At 39.2% G+C, this 13,582-nt stretch overlaps 2 protein-coding genes across 6 annotated transcripts in view; one reads left to right on the top strand and one right to left on the bottom strand.

Moving 5' to 3' along the window:
* The window catches only part of tcf7 (transcription factor 7), a 74,485-nt gene extending 66,785 nt beyond the window's left edge, over positions 1-7,700 (top strand). For 2 of the 4 annotated variants that reach the window (XM_059350945.1, XM_059350944.1), the window contains 3 exons: positions 609-657; positions 1,999-2,071; positions 5,431-7,700. In XM_059350945.1, the coding sequence (XP_059206928.1) occupies positions 609-657; positions 1,999-2,071; positions 5,431-5,818 (510 nt within the window). In that variant the 3' untranslated portion in view covers positions 5,819-7,700. Of the gene's footprint in view, positions 1-608; positions 658-1,998; positions 2,072-5,406 lie in introns of all 4 variants that reach the window. The other 2 variants (XM_059350947.1, XM_059350946.1) reach the window with 2 other exon arrangements.
* Positions 7,701-8,003: 303 nt separating this feature from the next.
* On the bottom strand, positions 8,004-12,516 carry skp1 (S-phase kinase-associated protein 1). 2 transcript variants are annotated; one of them, XM_059350949.1, is made up of 6 exons: positions 12,372-12,516; positions 11,555-11,654; positions 11,388-11,461; positions 10,785-10,928; positions 8,880-9,020; positions 8,004-8,714 (listed from the first exon to the last, which is right to left on the bottom strand). In XM_059350949.1, the coding sequence occupies exons 2-6, from the start codon at positions 11,649-11,651 to the stop codon at positions 8,679-8,681; spliced, it is 492 nt and encodes a 163-aa protein (XP_059206932.1). In that variant the 5' UTR covers positions 11,652-11,654; positions 12,372-12,516; the 3' UTR covers positions 8,004-8,678. The 2 variants fall into 2 exon arrangements, with proteins under 2 accessions (XP_059206932.1, XP_059206933.1); XM_059350950.1 differs by lacking the exon at positions 12,372-12,516 and adding an exon at positions 12,140-12,258.
* Between the last annotated feature and the right edge of the window lie 1,066 nt (positions 12,517-13,582).

The following is a 13,582-nucleotide window of genomic DNA, read 5'->3' as shown; positions in this document are numbered from 1 at the left end:
GGAAAAAGTGTTTTTAAACAGATATTTCGATTTCGTCGATTGGTTACTTTGTGACATCAGGTTTAGCATGAATTGAGTGTACAATGACATTAGAGATGCAACATGTTTGTTTTTATCTTTCTTGCTTTTTTTTCTTGCTTTTGTAGAGCATTACAGATGGTTGCCTGACTTTGTTGCTGCTTTTAGCTTTGCACTTTTACATTAAAACTGATTAACGTAACACATGAGACACTTTTTGATATGTTCTAGATTTCTAGTGATAATATAATACCATTTGGAGCTTTATTTCATCATAAACACTCCGTGTCAATATCACTTTAAAGATGGATTGCACTTGAGGGTGGTAAACAAACATATTTGGCTAACCAGTAAAGCAAAGGCGAATACAGGAATTCTTTATAAAAGCCTTTTAGACAGAATCACAGAAATGCAAAGGAACAGCTGTTTACAAATGACGGCTGATAAATTTCAGTACAAACCAAAGAACTAGATTTATCAGCCTCAGTCAAAAGTCTCCTGAGGGTAAATTCACAGTAATTTAGTCTTTTCAACAGCTAAGCCAGTCTCATTTCAATGGGGGGATTTTGTTTTGTTTTTTTCTCCAACAGGGCAAAAAGAAGAGGAGAAAAAGGGAGAAGTTGCAGGACTCCAATACAGGTAAACATTTAAATACTTTCTTTTCTCTCATCAGATAATGTTTCAGTGAAAGAAAACAAATGGCCAGTGTTTGAGAAAATTCAGTTGAGCTTGAACTTGCGTTGGCGCTCTTGTAGCACAACATCTTTGTGCGTCTTTGAGGCAGGATGTGTCTCTAACGTCAAACCACCCACCCACTCTGCTTTCCATGTAACCTGAATTATAAACATTTTAATCCCCGGTGTGCAAAACTCTATGTCCTGCTCCTTGCTGTCCAAGTTTAAAATGTCAGAAATCATGGTATTTTCCCTTTTTGCACACCATTTTGTAGGCAATCAAAAATATTTTCCCATCTCTCATCTTAACCAATTAAAATATAGACACAGAAGTCCTCCACATGTCACTAACTGTACATAAGTAGTCATGCTAACACTATAGTGGTAACCAGCATTAGCAGGTAGCATTAAAACTAAGATTGTTCGGGGCGCCCCGGTGGCACACCTGGTAGAGCGCGTACCATAGAGGCACCGTCCTCGTGAGCGGGCGGCCCGGGTTCGAATCCAACTCGGAGCCCTTTCCCGCATGTCTTCCCCTCTGTCTCCCCCTTTCACTCTGTTCCTCACTATCAATAATGCCTTTAAAATGGCCAAAAAAATATCTTAAAAAAAAACAAAAACAAAAAAAACTAAGATTGTTCAATTATGCTAATCTGAAATGTCCTGCAGGCAACTCTGGTATTTCCTGTAATACAATATACGGCTAGTACAAATGTAGTACCTCTCCTGAACTAAAACTGTGCTCTTTTTAAAACTGACTGTTCGCCTGATGAAAAATCTGGAAATTAAATCTTATTTTTAACTAAACAAATGAGGATTTCAGTGTCTCCAATGTAAGGTCCAGGTTCAACCTCAAACATAGGAGTCAAAGTGTATTTGTGGATATAAGGAGTGCTGAACATGTGAAATAAAGCAGTTTATGGCTGCAGCTTTTCCAGAAAGTGAAATCCTGTACTAACAGAGTATCACAGCACAGCTGCCGTCTCCGAGTCTTTCTCTGTACGTCTTAACAGACTGTTTCCAGGATGTCTGACTTGTTTGTTTAACTAAGTTGTGTGTGTGGTTATTGTGGTTGTTGTTTGTGTTTTGCTGTGCTGTAACCAGCTACTAACAGTTTGACTTGATAGCTTTCTCTGAATGGACAGCCCTGTCGGTGCTTTTTCCTGCCCTGACAAGCTCTCGTGTCTCTTTCTTTTTTTATCTCCTCTCTAACCATTTTCCTCTTCTTCTTCTTCTTCTTCTTCTGCTCCTCTGTATTTCTGCTTTTCCTCCTTCTTGTTATGTGCATGCTGTGCATTGTGCTCAGACCCGGGCTCTCCTAAGAAATGCCGGGCTCGCTTCGGCCTCAACCAACAAACGGACTGGTGCGGTCCTTGCAGGTGTGTACCAAACATCTAACCCCACCCACTCCATAGCATCGTACTGCCGTCGTGAAACAGCAAACCACATCTTTCCTCACAATTAATCATCCGTCCATCAGTGCATCACTTCCCTCTGATGGCATCTGAGTTATTCAAGCATTTCTTAAAGGCAGAGCTGCTCTGGGGGTGGTACTAATCTCCTTAATCTGGCATTATCATTTTAGTTTCCTCATCTCTAACCCTCCAGCCCCTTCATTCGTCTTATGTTGAAGTAACCAAGCTCCACCCACTGACTATTAACTCAACCAATGAGATTATGTCTGCCTCAAGACGAGCTCTGCCCCCGAAGAATGTTTGAGAATCCAGCCTGATCTCTGCATGCTCTTCTTGCACTAACTTTGTTGCTCTGTAAATTGAAGCATTATAGCCAGATATATGGAGTAAAATGGTTGTAAAAGAAATGCAGTATAAGCACATTTTCGCAGTTGCAGAAAATATGAAAACATCCCTAAAAAAAATCTTGCAGCATAATCCTATCATTTCAAGTCAGTAAGATCAGGGTCCACATTAGTAATTTTTTTAACTTTGAACTTGAGGTTTTGTTTTTTTCAGAATTACTGTTCTAGGATCAGGTCCAAAAGGGGGTTTCTTTGACTTTAGATGAGGCATTACATGTGGGGGGGGGGACCTAACCAGATTTATTTATTACCAAAACATAATTTTCTCACCTTGTTTTTTTTTCTGTTAAGTCTCGTACTCAAAGGTCAGAGGTGGTTTGGGCTGTGCACTGCTGTTTTAATGCACATCTTCCCTGTTAACTTAATGTAGTTAAAAGAGAGTATCACTCTGGTACTCAAAACAAAAATACACCAACTATGCCAGTGAAGTGATATAGATATATAATATTATAATATATAATATTTATTTATATTTTGATTTAAATTATTAAAATATTCTTTTTTTTTTACCCCATTATTGAATTCATCTCCTGATATGTTCTGACAGATTTTAATAATTTGTGCAAGGTTGTGTTGACATTCTTACAAGGAAAACTTTACCAAATCAGCAGCAGCAGCAGCAGCAGCAATGAATGGCAGTTTACAAGTTATAAACTTTCACAAAACATTTCATCTCTTATGTTTAGTAGAGCTTTATTGTTATTCAGTCGCTAAGGTTACAGAATTGAATTAATTACATCCTGCTAACAAAAATGTTCCTCTCTTGGTTGTAATTAAGAACCAATGCTGGGAATTTCCCAGTTTTCCTACTGAGAGCAAAGCCTTAGTCTGAGAGTGAAACAGAAGACTCATCATAACAAAGTTCTCTAACAACACATTTATTTACCAGTACTTTGCATCCAAACTTACCTAAGGCTTATTCTAAGTTTCCCTGGCCTCTTCCCAAAATGCAAAATGCAACAATCTCAGACAGTTTCTCTGTAATGTAATAAGGCAGAAACATGGTATTGGTACAATATAAATCAGAAGCAGGCCCATCACCTCCTCTGTTTTAGTCACAGCAGGGTGTACAGTAGAGGACAGCTTCTCTGCAGGAGTCAGGAATCTGTGCGGTTCTGCAGAAAAGCTTCTACCACCACAGCACTGTAGCAGCCCCGTCGTCTTCCCCACCATCACGTCATGGAAATCTAAGTGTGTGTGTGTTTCGGTTTGAGAGAACAAAGGGGGGTGAATGTGGTTACAGCGAATCCTTATCACCACAGCTCAACACACACACACTCCCTGCAGCTTTGCATTTTGACGGCGTTCTCATGCCCATCTGCTTTCAACTCTCTCCATTCATGCGATGTGGTAACAGGCGCCTTTTGATGGTGAACTCTGACATTTAGAAATCACTTTCTATTGCACTCTTCCTCCCTCTCTCCCTCTCTCTCTCTCTAAATATGGCCTAGCGCCTTTCCTTGCGGTTAAACCTGGTGACTCATATCATATTCTGGTAATGATCATGGGATCCTGTTAACTGCTTTGATGCTGCACTCAGAGGTACACAAGTCTGCTTTTAAGTTTAACACCTTACAAAGCACAGCACGTCACTGCTCTTTGTCTATCAGACATGCAAAGGATTGACTTATCCTTTTAGTTTAACACTTATAGTAAAAACAGAAGTAATATAATAAACTAATTCTACACTTGTGTGGTATTTCCTGATCTCAAATAATGAATTATTGTTCATGCAAGTGGAAACAATTGGCCAGACTCACTCCAAAGTTTTAAAAAAATTACACAGACTAACACCTTTAAAGTTCAGTTATCTAGTTTTTATCTTGTTTATTTCGTTGGAACAAAAACCGAGATCTAAAAGCCACAATATGTGGTTTTACAGGGAGTTGCCGATTGTAACTATTTCTAACTAAAAACGTTAATCTATCAGTCAAGCACTGTGAGCAGCATCTCTGCTCTCTCTCAGGGGGCCCCCTTCATATCTGGCAGTAACATGTATCTTGAATGATCTGAGTGGACACCTCATTTCAGGTTTGCATGCACCCAAATGCATTGATCACTCGGACCACATTCACAATGGTCTATCTTTTAGCAGTGTGTATGCAAATGTGTCCTGACATACTCCCATACACAGCGTCATATTAATGTGCATCAGCAGGCAAAAATGAGATGGGGTGCACCTGAAACACAATAAAACCAAAACTGAAATATCACAACTGGCCGAGGAGGTGTAATTTCTTCATCTTTTAATTTCTGGCAAAATAGACAGGAAGTGCATTGCTGCCTCCCACCGGTTAAAAACAAAACCGTATTTGGTTTTTACAAAACAGGAATAATGAGCGTGTTTATTTGCATACAGAGCAGGGAAGTGACACTTGCAACACGTGGAATGCCAGATGTGATATGCAACTATTTACTTGTCATCAGATTACCCAAGACACGTCACTCCCACTATTACCAATCATTAATACTTTTACATTTCTGATTGTTTATAAATCAACTAATAAGACACATGTTCACCAGTGAGTGGACTTTGCACGAAGCCACACTAGCTGTTTGTCCCTGCAGCCTTTGTGTTACATTTATGTTATGGAGCCAAGTGGCACTTCACTTTACTTAGCTTAGCATAGACATGAAAGAGTTTTCTCATCTAATTATCAGCAGGAAAACGAACAAGTGCATTTATCAAAGTGTTGTGTTTTTACTTTTTGACTACTTCCCTAAAGTGGATTTGTGTTTTGATCATTAACTCTTCATTGCCAGATGTACATAGACTGTCACTAATACTTCATGTTGTTCATTATGACCATGTGTCTCCCTGTTCATTGACATCAGTGTGAATGATACATCTTCATTAAAGCCTGCTGACGTTTACCATCCACACTTTATTCACAGATAACTCTCTCTGACTGTCCCTAGGAGGAAAAAGAAGTGCATTCGCTACCTTCAAGGAGGAGGCTGCCCCAGCCCAACTTCTTCAGATTTAAGTGCTATAGACTCTCCCCCCTCTCCTTCCCCTGCCCGCCACCGTCTGTACCAGCACCAGCTCCCCCCATCCCCGGGCTGCTCCCCACCGCCCACCTCACCCTCCGCACACCTCCCCCTGTCTCCGCCAACACACACACGCTCACACACGCGCTTACCCCTGCAGCAGTCTGCCGGCAAGCGCAGTGACCTCCGTCAGCCCGCAACCAAACACACCCACACACACCTGGAACTGACCGGCAAACAGACGCACTGCTCGACGGCGTTGTCAGCCGCCAAGGCCGCAGGACTTTCTCTCAAAGTGCTAACAGAGTCTCAGTGATCACTCCAGTCTGCTCACATCATTGATCCATTTCAGCTCAGCTTCCTCCAGAGCCATGAAGATAATTTTCCTCACATTTACCCACACACTGTGGTCCTTTTTGTTTGATGAAAACAAAAAATAGGAGTGAATGAGGGTGGCATGGTAGTAATGAAGAAGGGGGTGTCTCATTTCAGAGGCTGGATCCTCCACAGTCTGTGTTTTTACACAGAATACACAATTAACAGGTCATTGAGGCCTGTTTACTCTGAAAGACTCATTTAAATGGTCAATTATTTATAATATCAGTTGAATATTTGTGGTTCAGTGATCACTGAGGAATTGTTCCCAGCCTGGGCATGTTATTGTTAGGTGAGAAAAGGGCTGGGCGATATGTAAAAAATCTGATATCCCGATATTTTTTTAACCAAATACCTCGATATCAAAACAATATTAGAACATTGACCATTTGTACAAAATATTAACACAAAAAGATTTTTGATAATCAGTAATGTGGTTATAATTACTAAGTGTACGAAGGCAAATAATAGATGCCTTTACTGTAATGCAGTCTTTAAAATTAGAAAAAGACAACACAATATCCAAAATCTAAGATGATGTCTGAAATCATATCACTATATCGATAGATAATCGATAAATTGCCCAGCCCTAGATTAGTATTTACCATTAACTTCATCAACTGTGTCACGTGAAAGACTAACCTCTGTGTAGTGATCAACTGAAAGATCGACCTTTTAAGCCACATTAATGGGTGGATCCAGCTCCTGAACTGGTGATTGAATCCCCCACCAGTCACCAAGACTTCCAGTTGTACAGAGGCAGACCTGTGATGAAGGGAGAATTAAAGTCAGTGGTTCTTATGCTGCAGCTAACGCAATTAGTTTTTCCTTGAGGACAGCTCTGTCTTTTGAGAAAAAAAAAAAAACTCCCGAGCCCCGCTCTGTGCTCTTGCGCTTTGACCTCCATGACAATCACAAACAAAATTTGGTGTAATTGTAATTTGTTAAATGAACCACATCAACAGACTCTTCTTTAGTGATGTTACATGTACGCTTTCCTTCAAATGTAGGCGTTTTCACTTTTCATCCTCACATTTATCACTTTGACACATTATCCACCACCATCACTCAGACCAAACCAGAGGGGAGCAGAGACCAGCAACCAGCCACCTGACCAGCAGAACCTCAGCTCAAAAGAGAGGGGCACATTCACTTTTTAGCTGCCATTTTGTTAACAGTTGGACTTCAGTTTTATTCCATTTCCAAACATTTTTACAAAGACCTGTGCAGCCCTCGGACAAACATATTCAGCAGGTAAAAAAGTCACATACATGACAGAGTATCCCAACTGCAAGTTACATTATTTCTTTTAGGCACTTTCAGATTGTCACTATATCAACCGTTACATTTTTGCTCTGTTTTTGCCTGATTTTTGAACAAATCTCATGATTTTTAAGGTCAGATGTTTTGCTGGTGGGGAAACCCTCAGAGAAAGACGAGAGGGATTTTTTTTTCTCTTGGCCTGTTTTCGCAGCTCCGTAAACTTATGAGACCAAATGGGTACTATTATATTGCATTGTGTTGTAAAGTTTTATAAATGTTGGAATTCCCTATTATAATTAAACTTTTATATGTTTTTATGTAAAAAAAAAAAAGTAGAAAAAACAAAAAATAATTTAGTTTCTACCATTTCTTAAAGCAATACATTTTGTGTCTGTCCTCTTGTGCAGAATTTTACTTTTTGTTTCGGTCAAGTGTTACTGCAGCAGCGTTCAAATGATATCTTGTGTTCTCAATCTGTGCATGTTCCAACGTCAATGTAACAAAAAAAACTGATTGACTAAAAAGGCTTTAATTTACCGTTCTGCTTGCAGCTTCAAACTCAGATTACAATGTTGCAGACAAACTGTAAACTGAGCTTTTGTACAGCAAATCTGTTTTCCTCCAGCAGAGAGAGCTCTTGTGCTAGAAATAGCTTGTTTTATTTTGAGGATGTTCACGTCAGTAGTGAGAACACCTTGAAGATGTCTTTGGTATTTTTTACGCCTCTGATGTATTACTGGTTTTTGTTTGATGTATTAAAGTGTTTTGAATATCCTGTCCATGTCTACTCTATTTTAAATGACAAATTGTCCAAAGAAGGTCATGCTCCTTGGCACCTTCAACACAAAAATAACAGACACCAGCCTTTTTATGCATTTTATTTACTCCTTCAAATGTTTTATCATCCCAATAGCCAGCATCAAAAACTTTAACTGAGAAATTTCCAGTTCAAAACAACATGAATTAGGAATGAGGTCCTCGATGCTGTGTGACAACACTCAAGTACTTCCGAGTCCAAAGGACTTAATGCAATTTACAGTTTTCCACCTCAAACTTCACTTTTCCGTTAAACAGCCCATCCTCTCTGAACATGGTTTCACAGAACAGATGCATTTACAGAGCAAAATGAAATATTCACCCTTTCATCTCCATTGTCAAAAAAGCCATTTTATTTAATCAATTGACCTAAAAGAAAAACAAACATGTCCAGTAAAAAAGACAACCATACCGATTAATAATAGGGAAACATCTTCTAATTCTTAGGGGTACAAAGCCATGAAACCAGTCCTATTTATTTTATGTGAATACACCACGTGTGTGTGTGTGGAAACAGCTTTTCTGAAGCTTATTTATTTAAATAAATGACAACACACAGGCAAGTTAAAATGGTCATGCTATGGGTATACAGAAATTAAGGGAAGGAGTGTGAAGCTCTAAATATACTAAATGTAAATATTGACAAGTATGAACAACGCCAGTGCAACCAGTTAGAAGGGACAACTCCTTTTCAGTGTGGTAGTGTTGGCAGGTCTTCCCCTTTACTTCTCTTCACACCACTGGTTCTCTTTGCGTACCTGTGGAGAAGAGGGATAAACTGAGTGAAGGGCAGGTCAACTGTCAAAGCTGTGATCCCTTGTACAGAATAAAAATGGCTTTTTATTATCTTTAGCACCACTCCGAAGTCTATTATTTCCTCTTAACTTGTAAAGGACCTTTTTCTCTGAGGGACAAAAAACTACCTGGGCTTCTTCCTCCTCTGTGAAATCATTTTTGATGTTGAAAGTCTTCCTGATCTCCTCTGGAGTTTTGCCTTTAATCATGTTGGCCACCGTCTTGCAGGTAACATCTAACAGACCTTTGATGTCCAAATAGTTGGCAGCCTAAAAAGGAAACAACAGTGACAAAGAAGATTAGTGAGCGTGAGAAAACATATTGATGCAAGATATAAATGCAAGCAGAAAGTTATGATTGGAGTGAGATTTGATCGGTCAGACCACATTTGGAGGTGGAGGCTGTGATCAAATCTCCGCCTCAGGTGTAAATTCTTACGAAATAAAATCTTTCCAGTAAGTTCAAAGATCATCTAACTCTAGCTCTTCCTGTTAGCTTAAGCAAGCCCAGCAGTATCAAGATACAAATCGGAGTAAAAGGTGAAGTGAGAAACTATTTCAATACAAATCAATACACTTTTTGCCAAATTCAGTCACTATCTCCTCACAGGCTGCTAGGAACTATCCTGTGTGTGCTCTGAAAAAAAAATCTGGTATTCAAACACAGCCATGGTTCTGTAAATGATAAACAAAGTTGCTCCGACCGAGTCACATGACACTAATCTGTTTGTGCTGGTGTACAGGACAGGGGGAAAGGCCATAGATGTAGAAAGAGAAAGGCAGTTGGAGTGAGAGCAATGATAACAATAAATCTGGCACATGCTAATGCTCTGAAGGAGCACTGAGGGGAGGGGTGTATTTGTTCGGGTGTTGAGTTCAAATATCAACACTTTTCTCCATTATCTCTGACTCCACCTTGAAGACAAAGCTTAAAAGGGGCCCAGAATCCAGGAAGGCTAGTGTGAGTAATAGATTTATGAATGTGAAGGCTTATTAAATGCCAAAACACAGCAGTTCATATTATAGATCATGTTCATAGATACCCAGATATTAAAGTGTTTTTGGTATTTTCATATCGCTCTTCCCTGTTGAGTGAGGCTACATTTCAAAGCCATCAGTTTACACATTGGGCTGAGGTCACCAAGTAAAAACATAAACTCCCCTTCCCGCTGTGTTCCTGTAAACTAACATCCAATAAAACCTGTTAAACCTTGTATACACCACGTCATATGACATGGGAAGGGAGAACGAACTGTGCTTCTTCTCAACCCTACCCTCTTCAGCAGCAACGATATTTGTGCATGTAAACACATTCAGACAGACAGCCTGGGGGGGAGGGGGACAACACCCAGACTTGTGTTTCAATTCCTGGAAGCCCACATCTTGTCCAACACCTATTTCCCAGTCCAAGGTACCGCTTAGGTTACCTTTCACATTCTCTTCCTGCTGCCCAGAGAAAATCATTTTAAACCCAAGATCACTCCCTGTGGTTTTTTAAAACAGTCTTTTCAAATACGACAGCAAACCACCAATCTTCCAGCTGTTGCTAAGCAACTTTATTTTATTTTTTTTAAGTCTCTGTCAACTGATAGAAAACACTCCTTTTTCTTTTTCAGCAGGGAATGAAATATACCACAGGACATGTAGGATCTCACCTCCCTAAATGGGAGGTGTACCAATGTTATCCATTATGTTATTTTTTTTTTTAAAGATTTTTTTTTTGGTATTTTTCATGCTTTATTGAAAAGTGACAGATAGAAAGGGGGTGACAGAGGGGAGGACATGCGGCAAAGGGAGCACAGGCCGGATTCGAACCCGGCTCCGCCGCAGCAAGGACTCAGCCTTAATGGTAAGTGCTCTACCAGTGTGAGCCACCGGGACGCCCCGTTATCCATTATGTTATAAAGTTTTTAGAGTTCAGGTGAGAGATTGGGGTTTGGCTAATAATGGTTGTAGATAAGGGTAGTCTCAATCTCCAAGGAATGAATGCAGGTCAATGGAACGTACATGTAATATAATTTAAACTGCATTTACCAGAATGAGTTCAAACAAGGTGCCCTGGTCCACTTTGAGGAACTCCTGGTCCCATACAGGAATGTCATCTGTCCTCTTCTCCTTGTTCTCATCGTCCTCAGGAGGAGGAGGGTCATCTTTGTGATGAGTGCACCACTGAATCACCTGAGGAAAACACACACAAAGCCAAAAGCAATGGATTACAGTAGTCATAGCCCATCAAATATACATGACATTTGTTAGCACTGCACTTCAAACTGGATCACTCTTTGACTTGTATAATTACTATCACAGGATCTCCAAATGACTTCTGACTAAAATAATTTTAAAACCCTCATTAGAAATAGCTGCAGCTCTGAAGCACAGGCATGAACTTGTAGAAAAGGCAAAAAGGCCTTCATAGCCTTCTTCTGCCACAAATAAGATTATTTGAAGACTAGTCGAGCTTGTATAACTACTGTTGAAAGATTTCAGGTGGCCATAGTGCATGTTAAAACATGTAATTTGTCACAACAATCAACTTGTTCAATGTGTGGGAAACCACTGAAATCTTACCATATCTCTCTAGTGTGTGTGTGTGTGTGTGTGTGTGTGTGTGTGTGTGTGTGTGTGTGTGTTCTGTACCTTCTTAAGGATGGCAGCATTTACATTAGGGAGGGGAACTGGGTCATCATCTCCTTCATCATCCATTCCCAAATCTGTCAAAGAATCAAGTAATGTTATACATATATATAAAAAATATATACATGTCAGCCAAAGTCAAATGTTTGTGATGATTTAAAAAGTTGTACCTTCTAACATGGTCTTGATAGTAACAGACTGTTTGGCTATCTCGACATCGACCTCGAAGATTTCCCCATCAGAGCTCTGTAACTTTATTGTGGGCATTATCTGTAGAGGAGACAATAGGATTATTATCACATTAAAAGATTAGCTCAATGAATATACATCTGTATAAATGTTACAAGGCACAATCGTATTTAACACTAATTCAACGTCTGACCATTGCTAACGTTGCAGCTAACTAAGCTAACTTAATATTGACGTGATGGCCAGTTATCCCGCTTAGACACCGTTAATATTGGGTAGCTGAATAATCTGTGTTAAATCCGGTACAAATGCAAACACATCTTAACGTCACCGACTCTGTCGTTGTTATTAGATATATCAACACAAACGGCAAATGGTTAGCGTTATAGCGCTAGCTCCAAGCTAACCAACGATACATTTAGCTAACGTTAGTCACCTGTTAACACGGTAATGGCAACAAAATAGCTAACTGTTAGCTTACTATTTGGTTGGTGATTTACTAAAAGGGTTCCCGTCAATGCATAAAATACCAGATCCACGTGTTAAACATCAGCTAAATACCCTACCTTATAGCCAACACAAATCCTATAATGTTGGTTAAATAGTAAGCTAACCAGGCAGCTAGCATTACCAGGCACTATGCTAGCATGTTAGCTTGACGTCAGTGAGGCCTCCTAGCAACCGCGCCGCGGCTATTCAAACAAAGATGTCAACAAAATGTAAAGATCGATTTGACCTCAATATATCCAAAGATGAACAAAATGTGACAAACACCTTCCGCTTTGCAAAGCAACGTACCGTAAATGTTTTAACTCAGATCCAGAGGTGAAATTCCTCTGTAGTCAACAGCAGGGCCTGACAGACGCGGAGGCACCGATATGGGCTGGAAGTGTCTGGATGAACCTGGTGGTGAGCCCTATGGGTGAGCCTGCCGCCCGGATAGTGGAGGAGTGAGGGGGGGTGGCCGCATGAAAGCTGCTTTTCCTGTTTATCTAAACCTGTTTGTTTGTTTGTTTTTTTGTCTTATGTTTGTTTGTTTCACATCAACACACTAAATGATACAGAGGTTTATGCTTTAGGTAACCCTCTGGAGTCCATCCATTTATTGAAAATACACATGTTTTATTTACGGTAATAACTATTTATATATCATATGTAGACAAGCTAAGAAAGCTAGTTAAAAGTGCAATCATAGGAGCTTTCACAGTGTGTGACATTTATGTTTCTAGACCATTTTTCAATTGTGAATTTTCTTTCTACAATTAAAACTATTACTATTTTTAATCTACATGCAAATAGACTGTTTTGTAGTTGTATTATTTATTATTTTTTCTGCTGTTTTTGTGTGTATATATGGTAAAAAACAAAACAAAAAAAAATGGTAGTTTTCCATAGACACCTGTGTCTTTTGTTTGTATTTTGGTTCCTGGCAGCTTTATACTTTGTTAATTAAAATAAAATGAAAAATCTGACTGATAGCCAAGTTTGTGTGGAGAAAAAGGAGCCATGCATGTGATGTAAGGACAGACTGAAAGATGCTAAACAGAGACAGAAACGAATGCATAGGAAGTTGACAAATTTGAACCAAAATCTCCTAGACTTCAGAGGTTTAGGGTTTAACACGATAAGCTTAGGGTGCTGCTCACTATACAGTGGCATTATATAATGAAAATAAAGACCTGTGTTACCATATACATTGATTTACTTTAAGTACTTATAACTAAATGCAGTATATAAAGACCACTGTGAATTAGCATTATCATGTATTTTTTGTATATAAGGAATTCATATGCAAATACAAATGACTGAAAAAATCCTGAGGCATTAAATATATCAATAAATGCATATTTTCTTTTATTTAAAATTCCTCTTTTATTTTCTCAGGGGACAGTTATTTTATAACGTCAAATTAATTTATCTTAGCATTATAAGTCAAAAATTGATTTAATGTCAAGTTACTCTGTAAACTACCAGAGGGGGGCGCGATCTCCTTATTACAGTTTTTTTTT

The sequence above is a fragment of the Centropristis striata genome, chromosome 15 (genome assembly GCF_030273125.1).
Source record: "Centropristis striata isolate RG_2023a ecotype Rhode Island chromosome 15, C.striata_1.0, whole genome shotgun sequence".
NCBI classification, from domain to species: Eukaryota; Metazoa; Chordata; class Actinopteri; order Perciformes; family Serranidae; genus Centropristis; species Centropristis striata.
This window is presented reverse-complemented; position numbering and strand designations above follow the sequence as displayed.

Coding starts and splice junctions, on each gene's coding strand:
- skp1 (XM_059350949.1), bottom strand. CDS start 11,651: ATGCCCACAATAAAGTTACAGAGCTCTGATGGGGAAATCTTCGAGGTC. Junction 9,021..10,784: donor CCTTGTTTGAACTCATTCTG/GTAAATGCAGTT, acceptor TTTCCTTTTTAG/GCTGCCAACTATTTGGACAT. Junction 8,715..8,879: donor CAGAGGAGGAAGAAGCCCAG/GTAGTTTTTTGT, acceptor TCTTCTCCACAG/GTACGCAAAGAGAACCAGTG.